This window comes from Xiphophorus hellerii, chromosome 13 (assembly GCF_003331165.1).
Source record: "Xiphophorus hellerii strain 12219 chromosome 13, Xiphophorus_hellerii-4.1, whole genome shotgun sequence".
NCBI classification, from domain to species: Eukaryota; Metazoa; Chordata; class Actinopteri; order Cyprinodontiformes; family Poeciliidae; genus Xiphophorus; species Xiphophorus hellerii.
Window position 1 is genome coordinate 28,979,470 of NC_045684.1, and position 23,350 is coordinate 29,002,819.

The following is a 23,350-nucleotide window of genomic DNA, read 5'->3' on the forward strand; positions in this document are numbered from 1 at the left end:
TTACATTTGTGTGTCTAAAATTAAGACATTAATATGTCTTAAATAGATGCGTTAATACATTAATCGCAGTTCTTAATTTGCTGTTGTTAAGCATTAATTACTTCTAAAAATAAACAAAGAAAACAAGGCCGTGAATAAAAAACAAACAAACTTTGGGCTGGGATTACATTTCAAGTGTCTCTTCATCCATCTCTGACTGATTTTACTTTTTACCTTTATCTTTTCCCTTTCCTTTCCTTTTCTCCCTTCTCCCCGTTGTTTATTACCTTCTCCGTGAACTGGGGTTGTGCCTTCCAGGCCCCCAATTCATATTTTTTCCAAAGGATTTAGTGTCTCTGCTAGCAGCACTTGTATTTGTTTGCTTGAACCACTGTTCCTGTTGGCGAGAGATATAAAAACACTTCGATTTATCCTATTAGGTCATCTCTTGTGTGGAACAAACAGCTCATACATAATGCAGGTGCATTTCTTTTTCTTATGAAAGGGCTGCAATTTCCAAATGTGCTCCTACAAACAATAGTAGTGCAGTGGTGTTTTTCTTTTTTTTTTTTTCAGTCTGTGACCTTTTCATTGATGGACACGGTTAAACCCTGCACAACTAAAGCAAATTTTACAGCTGGTTGAGCAGTAATGTTCTCTCAAAAGGTATTGATGATACGATAAAATCTGGAGTTTCCCTCCGAGGTCGGCGCTCTCTTTGCTGAGAGTGGAACGCCTTACCCATCATCAACCTCCCATTCGTTTCTACCGCAAAAGAAGCAGAGTCCTCTCTGGTTTCCCGGGTCAATTTTAAAGATGTTTGTGTTGTAGTCGTCGTGCCAGATGGGTCAGGGTTCTGGCCGGGGTCGCTGATTTTTGTGTCGTTTGTACTTTACAGAAAAAAAAGAGGTGACCCAGAGTCTGGAGAACTACACCTCCAAGTGTCCAGGTGGGATGGAGGTCATCACTCTCTCTGATGGACTCAAGCTCCCTCCGGTTCCCTTCACTAAGCTCCCAATGGTCCGGTAAGACTGTCAAAAGCACATTTTTCTAATTGGCACCTCTTCTAAAGATGTCTAAAAAACCCCTTCAATTAAAATCATTTTTTGTTGAAGCAGCATTAAAATATTTGAAAAAGCCTTTAATTTGGACGTTGAACAAACAATTGTCTAATAATCCATTTAAAATAAAGTTTTCAATAATTTTACTGAACTCTGATCCGGAACCACACAGCATTCTGGGGGATGTAGGCAGAGGAGATGCTTTAATTGCTCAACCTCTCAGAAAGATTGGTGGCATCAATTAACTATGTCAGTCTTTGGTTACCTAGCAACAACCTGTTGAGTATATTGCACAGCAGCAGTTTCAAATTTTGTGCCTCAAAGCTGCTTAAAAGTAAGAAACAACAGTGTGAAGAGAGAGGCGAGAATGTAGTTTGGTAGTATTCCAGATATTTAAAAGAAAAAACTAATCAGTAAATATCAGTTTCTACTGATGTGAAACCATTATATTGTTATATGTTTTTCTAAGTGTAACTAAAAACTTTAACTAAACCAGCACTGTCCAAAGTGCAGCCGGGGGCCATTTGTTGTCGGGGGGCCGAAATGCAATCAGTTCAACTACAATTCAGCCAACTGAAAAGTCATCTGGCTTACTAGCATACATGCTAGGTGCAGATAAATTGGGACAAAACTATTACAAATTAAAATCTACTTAAATATATTCAAAAATGTTAAATACAACCAAGTATTCATCTGTTAATACAGAAAATCTGATTTGCTTAATTAAAATATTGCATGCTCATAATTTTAGTAGGTAATTGGGGCCTGCCATAGCAATGCATAGGCGAGCATTGGAATGCTTTGCAAGGTAATTCAATGGAGAAATTGAAATGCCTTGCAATCTGAAAACTGCATTGCATACAGTTTTCAGAGAGGATTAATTACCAAAGCAATAGAACACTAAGGAGAGCAGAGATGTAGAGAACTACAGAGATGGTGGAACACTCAGTTAGTACAGACGAGGCCTGAGCAGAAGTTTAGAGCGACATGACGCCACCGTGACGGAACATTTAATACAGATAAGATGGCAGAAGAGGAAAAAAGAAAGTTCCATATGACTCGTGAAACTTGTTGCTCCTTAACAGACAATAACTTTGGGCTGTCAAAATAAGAGCATTACATTGTTAAACTGTTGCTAAGAGATGAGGGCATTTTCTGATAAACCAAGTACCATGAAGTAAACATCTGATTTTTACTTTTGCAAAATTTACCAATTGTAAATTTCTTGTCTAAGCATATAAGCAGTATTTCAAAAGAACTATATTGTTTTAATAACAATAATATTACTTGTTATTAATTTGGTGTTAAGAGATGAGTGTATTTTCTTTTTTTGGTAACGAACTGCCACGAAGTCTAAATCAGATTTTTACTTTTGTGTTGAATTTCTGTTTTATAGTATATTTACCATCAATGACCAAAAAAAATAAAACATTTTAAATTTTCTGTAAAATTCACCAACGTGACAATTCTTAAGTATTATAAGATTAGTATAAGTATAGTATTTCAAATTGTTTTTTGAACAATAACAATATTTGTTGTTGCTAAGAGATGAGAGCGTTTTCTGGTAACTTAAGGGCCAAAATGTAAACGTTAGATATTTAGTTTTGCAAAATTTACCAACTCTACATTTGTTGTGTCTAAACCGATAAGCAGTATTTCAAAAGAACTTATGTTTTATAAACAATAATATTACTTATTAATTTGGTGTTAAGAGATAAGTGTTTTTTTCTGGTAACAAACTGCCACGTAGTATAAATCAGATTTTTACTTTTGTGTTCAATGTCTGTGTACCATCAATGACAAAAAAAACATTTTCACTTTTCTCCAAAATTCACCAACTGCACAATTCTTAAGTAGAATAAGATAAGTAGTATTTAAAAAGAGCAGAGGAAATCTTATATTTTTTGAACAATAACAATATTTGTTGTTAATCTGTTGCTAAGAGATGAGCGTGTTTTCTGGTAGCCAATTGCCACAAAGTAAACATCTGATTTTTACTTTAGCAATAGTGAAAATCAGAAGGCAGTGCATTAACATTAGTACAAACATTAGCATTAGCATGGCCTTTTCCCTAAAATAAGCTTTTGAGCTATTTTTTTCATTTATTGGCCATGTTTAGCACACTGAATGGAGGAAGTCAATGTAAGACAACATGCTAGTTATACCCCTCTCCACTGGCAGCATTTAGGCTAACATTAGCATTTTGGCTAATTTTAGCTTATACCCTAATTTTAACATGCTGAATGGAGCAGGTCCATGTTATTTAACATGCTTGCGACTCTCCATATGCTATTGAGTACATTTAGCTTACATTGGCATGCTAATTTGTAGCATCAGAATGCTAGGTTCCAACCGACGGGTACACTTTGGTAGGCCCTGTTTAAATTTCTTCAGAAATTTTCTAGTTTATTATTTATTTAATCATATATTTTTTTGTCCTCCAAACACTTTTGACTTGACGATTTTGGTTTATGTGACAGTAAGTTTGGATATTATAAGTGTCATGTATTCCATATACTTTATCCTTTCAGAGTTTCTAGGGACTTTGAGAGGGGCCATAAAAACCATAAAATCCTTTTTTTTTGTTCTACCATCCCAACTATCACTTTAACTGTGCCATCACCAAAATGTTTCAAATTGGTCCTGCTTTACCCTGGTTTACTCACTTTCAAATTGCTGTAGTATTTCTTCATTGTTGGCTGCCATACAGATCAGCAGCCCTGGAACACTTCACTAAAGACAGGGGCTGTAATGTGATGTGCTTTGTTGTCACCTGACACTTTTATTACCAAAAGGCGCTCCCAGATCTCCACATCTGAAGTACTTCTAATAACATGGGCTGCTTGCCATGGTCATCATTCTTCTGCTTGAGTGCCAGTGCTTCTGTTGGCTGGCGCACTGGAAGTCAGGCTGTTCATGGCAGAAAGGAGCAGACTAACTAGACTCAGTTGCCCAATTTTAATTCTACAAAGAAACATAAAAATCTGAATGTTTACGGCCCATCTGACTGAAAATCTGCAACATAACTCATCAAAGTTTTTTTTCCCCAAAAACTAGACTCTGACATCTGCAATAAGCCGTGATGGACAGAACCTGCATGCAGAGTTTTAAGTTTTAAGCCTTCCAGGAAATAGTTAATGTGGGAGGAAGCTGGAAAACAACCCAGTTAAGCAGAAGTAATGAGATAATTAAAGGCTGATGTGATTATACATTACTTTGAGGTTTTATTTAAGTCCATTGTTTGTGGAAGTTTTGGGTAAACACTGTTTAAAAGTTGCCTGTGTCTTGGTGTTTTATTGCTTGCTGATTTTGTAACCTTTCCCAGAAAGCCCAACCATAAATCTCAAGCTTTGTTCTGTAATATTCATGAATATTCAGCAATGTGATCAGAATTTTATGCAACCCAAGCAAATTCAAACTAACTTCCTGTGAATAGTAACCCAAAGTTTAGCTCAGTTCACCCCCCCTTACTTTAGCTTAAATGCAAAGCTAAATCATATTTCTGTGCTTCCACCCAGATCGGTTAAGCTGCTCAATCTGCCCACCAGTCTACGGCCCCACAAAGTGAAAGGCCTCCTGGGACAGAGTGTGTCCACCGCCAGTCCCTTCATCTACTCGCCCATAATCATGCACAACAGAGGAGAGGAGCGCTGCAAGAAGATAGGTGAGTCCAAACAAGGTCAACGGAGTCCACGGTTGTTTATCTTTTCCAGTTCAAACTAACGTTTAAGTTCTGACCCTTTTTGACATCAGTTATGAAAATAAATGTAATCTTACCTCATTGACTTCTATAGATCACATCTGTAAGATAGAGAAAATAATAATAATAAAAAAGTCATTTATTTCTATTTACATTTACATTCAAAAATTATCCGTATTCTTCAAAATGAGTCCAGATTAATTTAGAAATGGTAAAATAGCCCTTTAATTTAAACACCAAACAAGAATAATCTATTCTGAAGCAACATTTAATAGTTTTAAGTCATTGGTCAAATTTTCTGAGCTTAGACTGCGATAATACATATATAAAAGCAACAGAAACCTTGAGTCGTCACTGGAAGGTTTTTAAAATATCTTTACAAGTCACCACTCATATCCAAAATCCACCTGTTGGGACAAAAAACAGTTGATAATCAGTTGAATAAAGATTTAGAGAGTTAGGCGGCCAAGTCAACATCTCTGTGTCAGACATTTTTAATTGAAATAATCTTTTAGCTTTTCATTAACTTTTACAATCTTTGTACATCATCTACCCTCCGTCCCCAAACCCCAATGTACTGCTATCATCAGTGCTCATATGTATTTAGGCCCGAGCAGCAAAGCGCTGCGAAGGCCTATTGTTTTTTTGTATTCTAATTGCAATATAAAAACATGAATCAGTTTGTTGGCTGGAAGATTAGATTGGTGCCTGCTGCGATTTCAACACACCATTTAAAACCAAGAGAAAAATCTTCTACAGCAGCAAAAACAAGAAAAGCAAACTCATTTAGCCTAAAATAAAGGGATTGCACCTGCTGTGTGACTGTATGGTTTAACATGTTCACACAAACCACTTAGGAACCAATCTGCTCACAAGTGTTTCTACAGTCGACTTGATTAACTGCTAATAATTCCAAAAACATAACCCGGATCAGCCTTAATGTTTCATAGCCTCTGGAGCTGCTTTTCATTTGACGAAAAGCAGCTGAGAAGAAATTAATTTTTTTTTAGTGACTGTGGTGATTGAGTAATCTGGTGAGGCAACTGGCAGCTTCTGAAGTCTTTAAACAGGTGACTCAGACTCATGCAACTCTTCCGTATCTATAACACGTAACCGGCAATAAAGCTTCATAGCTTCACACTAATAATTTTTCCTCTTTTATTGGTTCGGTTTGGTAACTTTGGTCCGTCAGTACAGGAACGATCTGTTGTTCTTCTTTAAGTCACTCAGAATGAGTCAGATTGATGCGCAGCCATAAAACAGGAGATTTTTTTCTCTGTAATTGCTCTGAGACTGCTTTAAGAACTGTGTACAGCGAGCCGTTTACTCTGACCTGGATGAGAGTCTATCTGTTACAGAGCTGATCGGGCACACAGGGACGTGACTTTTACTTTATGTGCCCTTTGAGTGTTTGGACGGTTATATATATAATATATATGTTTGGCTTTCTGCTCTGCTTGAAACACAGGTACAACTATTAGTTCAAAGTGGTGACTTTTATTTTTATGGTCACTTAGTGCTGTTTACATCTGTAATAACTTTGCAGTGTCCCTTAATTTTAGTAGCATTAAGCATGGCAGTGATGCTACATACATTATTTGTCTTGATGAAAATGACTGTGGTCATAGACGGGGATTTGTGAGGCTAAATTTCTCTGTTTGTGTTGCTTTGCTCTCAAAGCTGTCAGAAACACATGAACTCTAATCCTCAGGACCTGCAGTGAATTTGCTGACTTCTTAACTGAGAAAATCTTGAAAATTTGGTTACTAGCTTGCACATCAATGTTCAGTCCAGTTCCAGTGTTGAATCTGGAGAAAATTGCACGATTCTACCAACTCGTCCACAAAGGCTTCAAAGAAATTATAAATCAATTATTCTCACCCCCTTGCTTTCTTCATATCTTGGCCACAACTTTCTTCAAGAAAGTTTAGCCTGTCGTTCCGTCTGATCGGATCGAAATTGTAAACTCATCCCTGTTATCAGGTGTTTTTTTTCCCCCCGGCTTTAAAAACGGTAGTTATCAAACCACTGCTGAAAAGGCAATCTGGACATGTTGGTGTTGGAAAATTACAGGTCAATCTCCAACCTCCCATTCATCAGCAAAGTGACTGAAAAAGGCTGTGTTTCAACAGATAAATAGCTTCTTAACAATGACCAGTGATGGTGTCTTTCAGTCGGGTTTCCGTTCTCACCGTAAGTACTGAGACTGCCCTCGTCAATTACATCACATGAATACAGACTGTGGAAGAAGCACAGGTTCTGTTGGACCTCAGTGCAGCATTTCATACTGTTCACTATGACATATTGTTGGAGTGATTGGTTCGACTGGTTCAGTTGGTAACTTCTCATTGGAGCGGACAAAAATCACCTCCAAGGTTCCATCCTGGGGCTCTTTGTTATTTAATATCTAAATGCTCCCAGTAGCTCAGATTACTGCAAATAATAACTTGAAGTTGCCATAGTTGTGCAGATGATACACAGCTCTACATTATGTTGTCACCAGGTGACAACATAATGTTCTATGGATTTGCATTTGTTCTATGCATTGAGTAGATGCTTAGAACAAATCATTGTGTGGATGTGCCAACTTTATTTAGCTAAACAGAAACAAAACAAAATTTATTGACTTTGGACCGAAAGAAGAACGATCCAGAGTCGGCACACAACTTTAGTTGTTACAACTAGAATCTCAGATCTGAACCTTGAGAGACACATAAAGACAGTTACAAAATTGGTCTTTTATCATCTGAAGAATGTTTCTGGGATTACTATCTTTTATCAAACTGATGACACAGGCTTCAAAGAACCAGACTCAAACATGGACGAGCAGCATTCAGCTTCTATGCACCACAAATCTGGAACAAGCTTCCAGAAAACTACACAACAGCTGAAAAACCAATTTCCTTTAAATAAAGTTTTACAACCCATTTGTTTAGAGCTGCCCTTGATTAATAAAAACTGGAACATCATTAATTGTAGTTTTTACAGTTAATGATGCAGTTATACCACTGAAACATAATGTTTTCTCTGATGTTTATATCATGTAAAGTACTTTGTATTGCCTTGTTTTTTGACATACTATTCAAATTGTCTTGCCTTACCTTGGCATGAATATGTGCTTGAAAAATCACTGTGACATTTCTGATATTTGTAACAAATATTTTGCTTTGATTGTTAGGTTTTAATCTTTTATTCTGAATTGGAGAAGAATTTAAAAACTTTTTAGATTCTGCAGATTTTTATTGGAGTTCCATCATTCCTTTTTCCAATCTCCAGTGTAAGAATGTCAGTTACATTGAAATCTCCGACTGTCATAAATACACAGTGCATTTTTTGGCCATTTGCAAAATGCGCTGAATATTTCTTTCAAATCTTTCCAACTTAAATTTGTCATGACTCTATAGAGTCAGCCAGGCCCAAGCGCTGGCGTTTTGGTTTGTTTAACAGATATTTGTCGTGTTGTGGAGCCGCTTCGTTTTCCACGCATGGATTTTGCGTCGGTCTCTGCGCCCTGTGTGCGTAAATGATTTATTATTCAGATGGGCACATTAATACTGCTGATAGTTTTACAGAACATTTCTCTGCAGGGTCCAGTAGCTTCAGTAAACACCCCCCACTTCACTCTCACCATAAACATCATTTTAAGATCGTGTTAGAGGCTGTTTGACAAAATGATTCGCTCTTTAAGGAATCCCAAATAAACAGCCCTGATGGATGGCTACCATTATCGCTCTCTGTGATGATGTTTCATGAAGCTGAAGCCTTTTGAAGATTACTGTTGAATATTAGGTCTAACTTGGAGAATTATGATGCACAAATGAGATGCCAACAAAGTATTTTTATAGGTTTTTTTTTTTTGGTGCATTTCACACTTAATTGGCCAGCTGCTAGAGCATGCCTGCAAGCTAGACCTGCGGTAATATGGAGCTTTCCAGACAGTCATATTATAGATATCTTTCTTTAAACTGGCCTAATTTCCCTGGGGCCACGGCTGCGGCTCGCCCTCCATAAATCCCCTTCCCTTCCAGGGTTCGAGATGGGATTTTTTTTTTTGAGGCCCTCTCTGCAAGTCTGATTACTGCGGGAGCGTCCAACTGTACGAGAATGTGGAACATTTAGAAATGGAGGAAAACCTACAGCGGGGCTTAATATCTTCTCCGTACAACTAGGCCTGTCGCGATAAACGATAAATCAATTAATCGTACGATAAATTAAAACTATCGACGTCATTTTAATTATCGGCATTATCATCTCTTCCGGCCTTTTTCTCTTTCTGTTAATGACACAGAATGAAAAAAGGCTCAACTCCGGTGCTCTCCATTGACTCCTCCCTTCCTCATTTCCTTAGTGTAAAGCCCAGCGGACACTACAGGATCTTAGAGCTGTCGGCCGATTGTCGGCCCATTTTCAAAACCTGACAGATCACACATTAGCCGACAGAAATCCTAGCTATAACGGTTCGATCGGGTTCGGTCCTGCTGTGTGGTGTCCAACAATGGGCACAAAATAATGGCTACAAGTCCAGTGAACTAATTTTAAAACCAGGCATTAATCAATGCTTTACTACAATCTACCTGCAATGCATGTAACTAGTGTCAGCGTAAAGTCCTGACTGAATGAAAATCATTAGAACATATTTACGTCACGTTAACGAAGAACAGCTGAAAAGTTACCGGGTTTATCAACTGCGGTAGCAATTTCGCTCCAACTCCTCCCCTTGTCATTTCTATATTCTTTGCATGTTGAATAAACATTAATGTTGTTTCCACATATCATCTCCGATGTCCGCTGGACTTCGGGTTGCGCCGTGTCAGCTGTTTGGGATTCCCCTCCGTAATTTCCCCTCAGAAAACACGGAGGAGAATCCGCGCTTTCTGATTGGCTGCCTGTCACATTCAACAGGTTGCGTTAAGCTCCCAGTCGGGTAAAACCCCTGATTTAGATCGGAGCGGCAACGACGATCTACCGTAACACACCACACAATCTTAGAAAGACCAAAGGTCTAAGATTGTTGTAAGGGGAAAAATAGGAGCAAAAAACCTTGTAGTGTGAACTATTGCATCAGGTAGTCGATGTGCCCATCTTCTCTATTTAAATCTAATTATTACTGAAGGGCAACATAATATACAGACTTCATAATCTGCACTCTTTTGGTTGAATGCAGTATTTATTTCCACTTTGGCTTTATGTTGTTTAGTTGTTTTTCAAGTGAGTTTTTTGTTAATGGAGACTGAGAATCCATTTTATTTTTGTTTTTGGTTGTTTTGTTTATTTTGTTTAACAGTTTCAGTGTTTAGTGTTCTTTTGAAAATAAAGTGTATCTATCTTTGGCAGGAAATCGCCTGCATTATTACGTCATTTCCATTAAATCAGTGTAAAAAGGTCTTCAAACAATATTATCGTTTATCGCAATAGTTTTTGAGGCAATTAATCGTTCAGCAAAATTTGCTATCGTGACAGGCCTACGTACAACAGAAGTTTTCAATTTACCTTCAAAAAATTGCAAATACAATACCGTCGAACGGTGCTTCCTTGGGTTTCTTTTTTGTTTTTTCATTGTAAATGAAAATCAGTATAGTTTTACCCTGTTGCAATTTGCATTTTTCAAACAGAACTAATAATTGAATGCAAAACCTCCTCGTTTAACTCAACACGTTTAGTAGAAACCACATGAGTAGAGGTATGCTGCAGTAAAACTACTTCTAAAAGTTTCTTTTTCAAAATGTTACCCAAGTCATTGTAACTGAGTAAATGTAACTAAAGAAGACTTGATGCTTTTGGTTGGTCTGTTTGTTCTGAAGCAAAAAAAAAAAAAAAAATTAAAAATAGAAATCTGTATAAAATCATACAGTGGTGATCATTAAAACTAAAAACTGCTTCATCCCTATAACAAACAGTCATAAGAGCAACATAAGCTGAAATACTGACACATTTGTTCTACGTTTTAAAAAAGTTGAGACTGTTTTGTTTCGTTTCTCTTCCTAGATTTCCAGTGGGTTCAAGGAGACGTTTGTGAAGTTCAGCTGATGGTGTACAACCCGATGCCCTACGAGCTTCGTGTGGAGAACATGGTATATAAAAGCAGAAACAAACACACTGCATATACCATTACACCTACTGTATATTAGCCTATATTATGATTTATAAAAACAAGCACAACACAAACTACAAAATCCTTTTATGTACAGAGCACTTTGAACATCTCAGATTGTGTCAAATGCCAAAGAAAAGAGATGGCTCTTAACCCTCCTGTTATGTTCGTTTCTAGGGTACAGCAAAAATGTTCGTGGGTCAATTTGACCCAGGGAGTGTTTAATCATGCAATAGTGTCAGAAACCAAAAAATTCCTCCAAAACATTTTTGTATCTGATTATTAACTCCAATACTAACCATTTCAATCAATATTTGTGCAATGATGTTTTATTATTTCTCAGAAATTAAGGATCAATGACGACAACCTGCTCATTTACTCATTTGGACATAAAAAATGGAATTTAGATTTTTAATGTCCACTGAAAAAAAACCTAGACACAAAAAAACAATAATTTCCTTGAAGTTGACCTTTGGTAAATTATTTTATATTATACTTTTTTTTTTTACCAAAGGGTGATCTTTATAATTGAACTTGAGACACACATACTGTTCTGGGTCAAATTGACCCGCTGATTAAAATCAAGATAAATGAGTCATGCAGAGAGTATTTATGTTTTCATCCACTTCTGCTGAGTGTCACTCAGAGTGGGTGGAGTTTGTCCACAGGAACAGAAAAGATTCCCGTCAAAGGTTGTGTGAACACCTGCTTTCTCGCAGTTTCCTAGTGAAGTAAAGAGAATAGTGAGAAAGTGGGCTTGTGTGTGTGTGTGTGCGTGTGTGTGTGTGTGAGTGTGTGTGTGGTGAAATATGGTTCATAACTGCAAGGAAACATATAGAATTGGACATTTTAAAATCTTTTTTTGCACTTTAACCTGACTGCCGGGTCAAATTGACCCGAACAGTATCGATGTAAAAAGTAGACCTAGGGTTTGGTACAAATGTGTAACATGAATAAATTTTCAACTTATGTCTAGAGTGCACCTATTAAGACAAATAGAAAACGTTTCATGCAAAAAAAATGCTTCTATTTTTTTTTTTTAATTTGTAAATTTTAAAACGGGTCAATTTGACCCGGAACATAACAGGAGGGTTAAGAATGGATTTAAAATCAGAAAGTTCAGGGGTCAGTCTAATGTCCAGGGAAGATAATTCCAGAGCTTGGGAGCAGCTACAGAAAAACCGCTGTCATCATGGGACATGTTATGTTTCTAATTCTGCTCTAACGTGAACCACCTCGTGTTTGGCTGCCTTTCATCAGCTGGCTAACACTGTTGTGTGCTAACCACTGATCTGTTAATTTGAAGTGTTTATTTATACATTTAGGTGTCTTTGCTCCTCAGTTAGCACTTTGTAGAACCTACTTCACTGCAAAAACACTAAATCTTACAAAGCAATTTTGGTCCAGCTTCTAGTGCAAATGTCTTACTACACTTGAAAAGAGACAAAGCAAACTTACATGTGACTTTTCAGCAAGATATAGGAGCTTGTTTTAACTCAATAATTACTTATTGTGACATAAACCAACTTCGATATGCAAAACCACCTCATTGTATCTTTCTTTAAATCAAAAAATGCGTGTTTTACGTGTTTCCTTTAAGCAAATCTATTTTTTGAAATATGAAATTCTGCAGTTGTATGGACAATGGAAGCGCAGCTAATGTGGTGAGTTGAACATAGAGATTGGTTTCAGTGACTCCTGATTGCTTGGCTAGTTCTGTATAAATTTCTCTTTATAAATGTCAGATATTTTAGCCTTCTGACACCAAGAAAGCATCTCGTGCAAACAAAGCACGTCATTCAAAAACATTACATTCATCATTTCATGCATTTTCCAGTTTGGAAAGATAGAATTCATATTGTGTGAAAAAGGCAGGGTCACTCTATTTCATTTGAAGACCAAAACAGAGGTGTAAAAGAGCCATGAGACATCAGGGAGTCTAGTTTAATCAATTCTGAAAGCTGCTTGGCGACAGCAGCTGTTTGAGCCCCGAACATTTTGTTGTTATTAAAGGAGCTCAAGCCGAGGTGCAAACCAACACCTCAGTGACATCTATTTTTCATTAACACACTCCGTTACACCCGTACCGCTGCTTTGGAAAAGTAGACGCAAGGGCAAGGCCACTGTTTGGTTTGCGTTTGCAAAAGATTAGACAGTAATTCTTTTCTTTACCGCTGCGTCTGTTTACAAATGCAGTGATGTAAAGCCTGACCGGAGAAAGGGTCTATCTGTCCGATATCCGTCACACGGAACCGTCCACAGTGTAATACTTGTCAAAAGTGTTGGTTCTTTAATTTTTGGGAAAGTAGAGAACAAATGACTGAATGAAGTTTCAACTCATCTCAGCAGCTGTCTCAGTTGATCCAAAAGAAAATTGGACTTGTCTTGTTGGCTGATTCATCCCTCCTGATTGATCTGATAATATCATAAGTAAAGTCAAGTTTATCTGCATGGCACATTTCAGCAACAAGGTGGTTCAAAGTGCTTTACATCAAGAAAACATCACACAATAACCAAATTATGAAGCAAGCAATAAACTTGCTTGCTTGCAATTGCAAGCAATAAACTTGCATACTATGTCACTTTTTGCACTATGCAAAAAGTGACATAGTATGCACTTTTTGACATAGTGTAAACTATGTCAAAAACATAGTATGCACTTTTTCACTTTTGATATCAATATAGATATCTAAGTTTTATTATCGGCTGATACCGATAAAATACAGAAAAACATTGCTGAATTGACTTAAAGTGCATCTTTTTTAAAGAAAAAATTTATTTTGATAGGTCTGCGCCAATAAAGCGCAACATATAAAAATAACATAACTTTAATTTGTTCAGTCAGTGCAATTAGAAGCAGAACAGCCAGTGTAAAACAAAATAATACAGAAACTGAGACTGATGAAATCTGTAGGTTGACTACTTTGGTTAAATGTAAAATTAAACTCCAACAAATCTTCTTTTAAATGGTTCAGAAAGAGCAACTAGGAACTCTAAATATAATGTAAAATAAATAATAAAGCGTGACGTCGCTCAGAGCACAAAGCATAGAATTAGACTGAATAGATCTGCCCTGATAGGTTGGGTACATTGTTACCAATACCAAATATAGAATTTTTGTCAACATTGATAATGATACGGATATTAATATCAGATTGGTGCAGCTCTAATACACAGCAAGTAAATGTTCCAGTTACTACTAATCAAAAGCAACTTTAAACAAGTGGACTTTTAGTCTTGATTTAAAGGAACTCAACATTTCAGCACCTTTGCAGTTTTCTGGAATTTTGTTCCATATTAGTGACTGCTTGGTTTGGTTCTGGTTCTGGGGCTACAGCCAGAAGACAGAAACAGTTTAATAAGACTGCAGTGCTATCAAAAAAAATTAATATAGGTGTCAAAAACTTTTAATAAAATGAATACATTATATCTGTGTGAAGAGTCAACAATGACAATGTTCGTCCCTTTTTTTCAGTTTAGTTCCTCATACTTGATGCTATTCTGATATTTTCAGACATTACAAAGAGCTCTTTCCAGTATATTAATGTCCACTCAAGCACACATTGCATTTCTGCAGGAAGCTCTTGCTTATTTTTCTGTAAGTTGGACCAAGCTAATGGCCATGGTAAGGCTGTAATGACATAACCATCAATTCCTCCCACTGAGCGGTGAATTGATCAGATTACAGAAGCAGGCCGAAGCCCTTTACATTTCCATGGCAGCCGGGATCCTCAGGTGGTCTTGTAGAGTCCTGCATGCAGAGACAAATAGGTTTATGTAAGCCATCTAGAGCTAATTTGCAACTGGTGGAAGACTGCATCAACCAACTCAGCAAAACACAAGGTTACAAACACACACACATACACGCCCGCACACCCCCCCACACACACTTACTCCCCCACACGCGCACACACACCCCTGCGCACACACACACACACACACACCCCCCCACACACACACACACACACACACAGTATTCCCTTCCATCATCTCTCGCCAAGGTGACCGTTCAGTTTGACAAAACAGACCCCCATTTTCAGTCACCACACGACTTCACCTCTAATACCCAGCTCAGCTTTATAGATTTTTGTTTAAGTGCTTCTTTTTATTTATTTTTTTTACTACAGTACAGCCTCTTTAACTTTCAATTTTGGGGCCACCGTAAGCGACTTTGACCCATTCAGAAGCAACCCAACGCTACGCTATTAGAAAGACAAGTCATTTGTACTTTCTCCTACTTTGTGTACTCAACTTAGTCTGGCCAGGACATTTGCAGAAAGGATGGATTTTCTCTGCTTTTAAAAGAAAGTGGGAAATTATGCATTTCCATTTAAATAAAAGACTTTGTTATATGGGAAATGCAAATACAAAAGACAGTGCACAGTCCTTCTGCACTGCCTAACTTCAAGTCTTTTGGTGTAGTCGCTGCAAAAAGACAAGTTGCTATTGGTGCGCACACTTACGCCAATGTGTTAATATTGGAGCTAAATTTTTGATTAGCGCTGTTGCTAACTGTGAAAACCTCTAGCGCATTTAGCCTCCCCTAAATTTTTCTTTTTAAGATACATTCTAAAGTCAGAATGATTAAAAAAAAAAAACTTAAGGTATTTTAGTGCATAAAGTGCAAGGGCTTGTGTTGATCTGCACGTCTCATTCTTCACTTGCTATTGGAATGAGACGCAAAAATGGAGTTGGATGGACTAGAAAAGGATTTACTTTGAGAAACATTTTCAGCTGAGAGTAGAGTGAGATGATGACCAAAACTGTTGTGTGACTGGTCTGAGTTTTGTGGGTGTGTTTGTTTTTGTGGAAAACAGCCCGAACTACTTAGCTTTCAAGAAGCTGTTATTTTAACCGAAGAGCAGAATAGATAGATTTGAGGAAGCATGCACTGTTGGACCAAAACACTGAACTTCTGATAACATGGAAAGCAAAATAAGATGCTGCAGCTCGTCATTCTTTCCTCTTTCTCCTCCGAAAGTGTGAACTCATAATAGTAGTTCCTCTTTCCACTTAAGGATAGAGAAAATACAAGATGACAGTCTAGGAATCTGCTGCCAAACCTGCCGAAAGAGAGAAAAAACAGAACCTAGACAAACACATGCCTACATGACAACAACAATGTCACTAAAAAATTTATTTAGTGGCAAATGTAGCCCAAACAATGTATCTGTACATTATTCCATACCTAAGTGAATAATTTTCACTTAACTGACTTGCAACAGCAATTTTGTCAGTCAAAATGTCACATTAGCTACTGTTAAGTATTAGGTTTTTATTACTATAAATAAGAAAAGTGTTTAATCAAAAACATTTGGCTCACGTTGTTTCTATTTGGACTTTGGCAACCCTGTGCTATAACTTTGTAAACATGTTGTCAACCGTAGGTTTATGAATTGTGATTGTCATTTTGCAAAAACTTTGATTAACAGTGTCTTCTCCATTTTGAGAAGGCGTTTCTTTTATGTCTTCAATTCTCTTCATTGCCTATTAGCTCTGGCCAGGCGGACAGTTACGAGCAAAGAAAAAGAAATAATAACCCCAGATAGTAATTACGCCATTATCACAGCACCACTTGAGGGAAAACAAAAGGTTAACTGTGTACTGTCAAAAAGGACCAAACAAAACCATTTTCTCTGCACATGCTTTAGCCATTATTGCTGTTAAAACAAGGCAATTAACCTTTTCAAGTCCAAACGAAAGAGAAGCGTCTCCAATATGTCGACGCTGAGATTTGAGCTGTTTAAGAGAAGCACACTACGTCCTGATGTGAAGGCAAGGTGTGCTTAAATCACACCGAGGGCACTTTACAGGCTCAGCCCTTGGACAGCTTTCTCTCCAGTGAGGTAGTGTCTGCAGTAAGGGATTGATGTAGTCATTACATCACCTCTGTCTGCCTTGTTGCACACAGCTGAGTGTTTGTGGAATGTAAATACAGCACAGTTATTCTGAGAGTGTCATTACAGATTTATTACGGCTTCGACGGGCGCCGCATTTCTGATATCTGAGTTTACTACACATTTTGTTTGGAAGAAATGGGGAGGAAAAAAATAAACGAACCCCAGAAAACTTACAAAGTTGCTATTCCTGTCACGATTACAAATTTTGCTGGACGATAAATTGTCCACAGACGTTATCGCGATTAACGATAATATTGTTGTCTGAGAATGTTTTTGAGTAATGGCATCATAATAGTGCAAGAACACACTCTCAAGATCAATGAACTCTAAATTCTAATGAACATTTAACACTGGAACAGCAAGGCATTTTAAGCATCTAAAATAAATAAACAAAACAACAGAAATAAGAAATAAAATGAAAACTGTCCTTCAGAAAAAGGGTTAGTAGAGACCAAAGCACCAAGCTGCAGACTTTTGTCATCTTGTTTTTTGCGAAAAAAGAGCGAAAATAAAAAGAGAAAAACGATAAATCATTCTAATTGAAATTTCTGAGTTTGTTTAAATTTATCATGCGATTAATTGATTTGTTGCTTATTGCGAAAGACAATCACAAAATAGTGCATAATAACAAGTGGAATAAAAGGTATAGTAGGTATGTCTCCAGCCATATCTACAGGCTGGAATGTTTTATAATTCCTTGAAAATAGCCCAATATGTGTGTACATTTTAAATTTAAGACACTGATTTTCAATCATCCATACTTTTTGGTTTGGATGTGGGCTTTGACTAGACCATTCTAACACGTGAATCTACTTTTATCCAAATCACTTTAATCCTTCTCTGGATTGGTTTATTGTTGTGTCAGAAAACAATGTAACATTCTAGTTTTCAGTCTTTTGCAGCTTCCAGCTGGTTTCTGTCCAGAATTTCCTCGTATTTGGCTCCTTCCGTCTTTCCAATAACTCTGACCAGATTCCCTCTCCCTGATGAAGAAAAACATCCCCACTGCATGATACATAATCTCATCAAGTATTTTTGTGTAGTTTCTAACGCAACTATCTTATTACACTTGAAATAAGACAAAACTAACTTACAAGCAACTCTTCAGAAACATATAGGAGCTTGTTTTAAGTCATTAATTCCTAAATAATGGTGAAAAGGTACCAGTTCCAATGGCAGATTATTTCACTTAAACATGAAAAAAATATCTCATTAGTAAAATAATCCGCCACTGGAACAACATTAAGAAGTTATTGAGTTAAGACAAGTTCCTATATCCTTCTGAAAAGTTACTTGTAAGTTATTTTCATCTCATTTCTTATTGTACTAGAAACTAGACCAACATTACTAAGACCAAAATGTTCCTTCCACTTCACAATCACAGTTTTCTGTTGGTCTGCCACATTAGATCCAGGTAAAAATAATTTTGTGGTTTTAACGTGATTAAATGTGGAGAAAGTTCCTGGCATGTGAATACTTGTACAAGGCACTGTATAATAACCAGAAATCTCACGCAGCGTTTCCTTTTTATGGGCTTTATTTAAGCGAATTTAAATTCAGTCCACATACTTTTATTTCATTGTTTGAAAATTACCTTCAGGGTGGCCAGTGTACACTCTGTGATGCATTAAAAAACATTGGCTGTGGATGTGTTGTTGTCTGTGAAACCCAGCTGGAATTCGGACTGTCAAATTTCAAAGCTTTCCGATTCCTCCTCCTCCTCCTGCGTTCTGATCTGTACGGCTTATTTTCAGTCACCTCTCAGGCATGCAGTGATTTTCTGCTATTGGAATTGGCCACCAGATTTTATTTTTTATTAAATATATTTTTTGTACCCTGCCAGGGGGTCTTTTTGTGGGCTCTAGTGTCCCTTACGTTTTGAAAGTAGGCTGACAGGCCACCAGATTTTTATCTGTAGGACAGCACACAGGTGCTCAGAATCGCTCAGCCACACTTGATTCTCCGTCCACGGAGGAACAAGAAAAACAAACGCGAATCATGTTGGCACGGAATGCTGAAAGTGTCGAAATAAGACAAATCTGGTTAGCTTAGTTGGAGTTGTTGCTCTCTGGGATAATTTCCCTCTCCACCGGGGTATTAGCAGTTAGGTTTTTGATAAAAATTACACTATTTTACATCTGGAGCATCTGCTGATGATTACTGGTTCTGTGTTGCTTTCAGGGTCTGCTGACTTCTGGAGTGGAGTTTGAATCTCTGCCAGCTGCTCTGTCTCTGCCCGCTGAGTCCGGGCTGTACCCCGTCACTCTGGTCGGAGTCCCACGCACAGCTGGCAACATTACGGTGAACGGTCAGTGCCGCATATGTTGCACAGATTATTCTTGTCGTGCGGCTCTGGCCCAAAGTCAACAGTTGTTTAATCCGCCGCTCTAAACAGCTGGACCGCTCTCCCATGTTTCCGCAGGTTACCACACGTCCATATTCGGCGTGAGCAGCGACTGCCTGCTGGAAGGCCTGCCTAGCGTGAAGACAAGCGGCTGTTTAGTGGAAGTCATTCCCTCCCTTCCTCGGCTTCAGCTCAGCACATCGCTTCCACGGTTAGACAACAGAAAATTTGTATTTTTGTGTTACTGCTTCTCCTTTCCTCGACAATCTTCTTTGTTTTTGTTCACATTCTAGATGAAAGGCTTTTTTTCATCTGATGTTACAAAGCAGCCAATCAGCTCTTTGTGCACTTGTGTTTTCACCCACATTGGGGGATTTTGACTAAAACTTTTGTTTTGCATGCTTTGATCAATTGTGGACTTGCTCATGTGCTTCAGATGGCCGCACATTCTCCAGCTAGAGAGCACAATTCAAGATTCAATCCAAGATTCAAGAAATTATTTTGTCCAAATAGCACAAACATAATAAAAATAAAGAATAAAGACAAAATAAAACAAATACTGGAAAGCACAAGATGTGCAATATTTAACAAACAGTACAATAGAATTGGCCAAGTCATTAGTTACCTACAGAGTTATGTATACTGATGTTATGTAGACTCATAGCAGAGCTCCTGAAGTGTTCAGTCCTACAGCCCACTGACAGGAACCTTGGTCTGTGGCTGCTCTCTGGCCCAGCCAGGATGGATGAAGGGTGACTGGTACAGGCAGGGTTGCTCTGTGCCTGAGTCCAGAGTCAAACTGTGGATGGGTTTGTTCAGTCGCTTCCAGTTTCTCTCTGTCAAAGCCCCGCCGCAGGAGACAACAGAATATCGCTGAGCACTTTGAGCTATTGACTTGCATAACATCTCACAGCACACATTGAAAGACTTTAGCCTCCAAAGAAAGTGTAGTGACTCTGTCCCTTATGAAACAAAGCAACACAGTTTGTTGATCAATCCAGATTGCCATTCAGATGAATTCGCAGATACTTGCAGATACTTGTAGGTCCCAACCACCTCTATGTCAACCCCAGCAATGTTCACTGGTAGTGCAGGGTTGGAGTTAGACCTACTGAAATCAATAACCACATCCTTAGTTTTGGTGGTGTTCAGTTGGAGGTGGTTTCTATAATGGCAAGTTATCCAGATCCTTAAGCAACAATGCAGCTCCAGCCCCACCTTGTCTGGCAACAGGTATGATGGGTCTTGTTTGGAAATCCTGTTAGTTTTATGCCAGATGTAACAGGATCCACACCTTCCAGGAGTTGTATTATGTCTCTAGTTAATCCACAGATTATTTTCTCAAAAGACTTGGGTATCATTAAGCTATATTCTTGACACCCACTGAACTAACTGGTCAACTCTTCTGCTGCTACATTTGGCTGGTTGGCTACTGGTAAATGGGAGTTATATTATTGTTTTTACTTAACCTTACTAATGTAAAGTCTGTCTTTATTTACTTGAAGCACAAGTAACCAAAGACATCTTTGTTTCAACTTGTTAAATTGTTGAAAAAGAGGTCAACCTCACTTTGACCTTGAGGTTTCCAGTTTGTATTCCCACTTTTTGTGTCGTGCAGTGGTTAGCATACAGTGCACAGAGGCAAAATATAAAAGTGGGTTTCTGGACTTTCTATCAAATGAAAACTTATTAATTTAGACTCTTTGAAAGCATTGCCATAGATGTTTCTTTGCCCTGCTGAAGGACAACCATTGTAACTTCTGTGTTTTTCATTTTCCATACAGATCAGCTCACACCCCTCAGCATATGTCCAAAGAAGAACTGTCCAGCTCCGTGTCCGTGCAGCTCTTTAATGGAGAGAGGCAGCAGCTGACCATCACCTTGGAGAACATTGGCATGGAAGACATTGAGAGTCTGGAGCTGACCTCTAAGACTGTCAACACTAAAGGTGAGAATTTTACAGTTTGGATTCCAGATGACTCACCTAAAAAATAGAAAGGTGTTTCTTTTCATTAAAGCAAAAACACATGAGACTTTTGATTTAATAAACAAGCTCAGAACTAAAGCAGCCACAGCGGGGGACTCTGTGCTGCCTCAGTGTGGACGGCCTTTGATGTTCTTCACCACACATTGGATTGGCGCTCCAGTCTTTTGCAGTGTCTGTGGCTGTGGTGCTGCTCGGGGTCACCACCCTATTTTCTCTGGTTCTGGATCTGTCATGCCCCTGTGGCTTTTTAGTTTGTATTTCATCTCTTTGTTCAGCACCTGCTCACACCTCCCATCTCTGCAGTCCTGCTCAGTGGGACTGCTAATGCATCCCCCTTTTTGTCTTCATCCCGCTGTCTGTTACAGAAGCTTTTCTCTCAAATCGTCTGCATGAACTTATTGTTCTTTCTTACAAGTGATTAGAATTTTGTCATTCAGGAAATAATAGTTTATGACGCAAATGTTTTGCAGGATTTGATCATTTCAAGTTCTAATACACTCATTGTCATTCTGGGATTTTATGATGCATTTAGATAGAGTTGGGCGATACGGCTTCAAAGTTAAATGTTTTTATCATACCAAATCCAATTTCCGATTTTATTTTTTTTCTCAATTTCTTTCCTTAAATTGGATATATCATGGGAAAAAACAACTTTTTATCCCTTAAATACATTTAGTCTTATACTTGGAGTTCAGAAAAGCTGAAATTACTCTCTTCTGGGGCTGTGTGTATTTCTTCATGTTCTGTTTGGGTCTTATTTTTCAATCCATTCAGTTTCGTCTATTCCCCACTGTGCTATTTGAAGACTTCTACCACAGTATTTGCTGGGGAGATACTAAACAAGGTCCTGGACCTCTGGCTAATCATTTTTGCAAATCCACCAATTATTTTTCTCACAAAAGTGTTGTAGTCCAAGTTCAGTAATGCCCAAGCTACAAGTGGATAAGTCAAAATGTTCTTTTGTGTTATTAACCTATACAATTAATTACAGCATCCTGCAGCCTCAGGTCACCTACTAGTGAAGCGCACAGCGGAGCGGAGCACAGCAAAGACGCATGCAGTTTGGGCTTAATGGTGTAAAAAAAAAACTTTTAAAATAAAAACAATAATGCTTAACATTATAAACACTGTGGAGAAAACCGGAGAAGATGACGTTGGTCTTGGTTCATCAATAAATATTTCTGTTTCCCCTGAAAAACACACCATTAGCTGTGATTTCTGCTAGTATTACATCATGAAATAATCCTGTATTGATAATGCTGCCACTGCAACGATATCATTTCCCTTCGGGTTTTAAAACATATTAATTAATCTATTTCTGCTTAGTTTAATATGAACTGAACTAAACAGAGCTCTGTTGCAGAGTTCAAGTACCTTGGCATGTTTTAGATAATCCAAAAAAGTAAAACGTTATATAATCCGGCTTCTCTGTTTTCTTTTATTCCTTTTTGTTGAGAAAAAAACAGATGTTTCTAGTCCAGGTCAAAGTTTGTGTGACCTGTTCACTTAGTAATCCTTCATTTTTCTCTCACATACTTCTCTGGCCCACATGAAGACATATTCTTGAGACAGCTTTAGGGAAACAGACTAGGAACATTTTGTCTCTCTTTGTGTTCAGCAGTTGCTCGATCACATTGTGACAAGCAAACCAGGAAACGCAGGAATAGAATAGAATAGAATTACTTTATTCATCCCAGCAGGGAAATTATTTCGCAGTTACAGCAGCATAGAGACAAGACACACAACAACCACCACTGAGTAGCAATTGTAGACAAAATAAAAATAAAATATAACATGCTGTCAATATAAAAAGCAGCTTAGAGCAGTCCTTGCAAAGATTCAAAAGTGCAGAAACAGTATGTATATGTAAATATATGTACAGCAAGTGTGCCACAGTGCAGTTGTGCAAAATCGGACTGATTAGTGCAGAACAATGATTTAGCTTTTATTGTACAGTGAGATGACATGTGGCAGGAAGGATTTCCTGTATCTGTCCCTACGACAGCGGAGCTGGAGCAGCCTATGTGAGAAGGTGCTCCGCTGTCTGTCCACTATGTGGTGGAGAGGGTGCTGTTTATTGTCCATAATAGACAGAACCTTCTTCAGTGTCCTCCTCTCCACCACAGTTTCCAGGGACTCCAGCCTTAGTCCCAGTACAGAGCCAGCTTTCCTGATGATTTTGTCCAGTCTATTAGAGTCGCTGGCTCTGATGCTGCTTCCCCAACACACAGCAGCAAAGAAGATGGCACCGGCAACAACACTGTGATAAAAGGTCTCCAACATCTTGC

At 38.1% G+C, this 23,350-nt stretch overlaps 1 protein-coding gene across 2 annotated transcripts in view; it reads left to right on the forward strand.

Moving 5' to 3' along the window:
• Positions 1-23,350, forward strand: part of trappc9 (trafficking protein particle complex subunit 9) — a 220,560-nt gene that overhangs the window by 30,903 nt on the left and 166,307 nt on the right. For both annotated transcript variants that reach the window (XM_032580805.1, XM_032580806.1), the window contains 6 exons: positions 878-1,004; positions 4,559-4,704; positions 10,726-10,811; positions 18,913-19,039; positions 19,154-19,286; positions 20,860-21,023. In XM_032580805.1, coding sequence (XP_032436696.1) covers positions 878-1,004; positions 4,559-4,704; positions 10,726-10,811; positions 18,913-19,039; positions 19,154-19,286; positions 20,860-21,023 — 783 coding nt within the window. The remainder of the gene's footprint in view (positions 1-877; positions 1,005-4,558; positions 4,705-10,725; positions 10,812-18,912; positions 19,040-19,153; positions 19,287-20,859; positions 21,024-23,350) is intronic.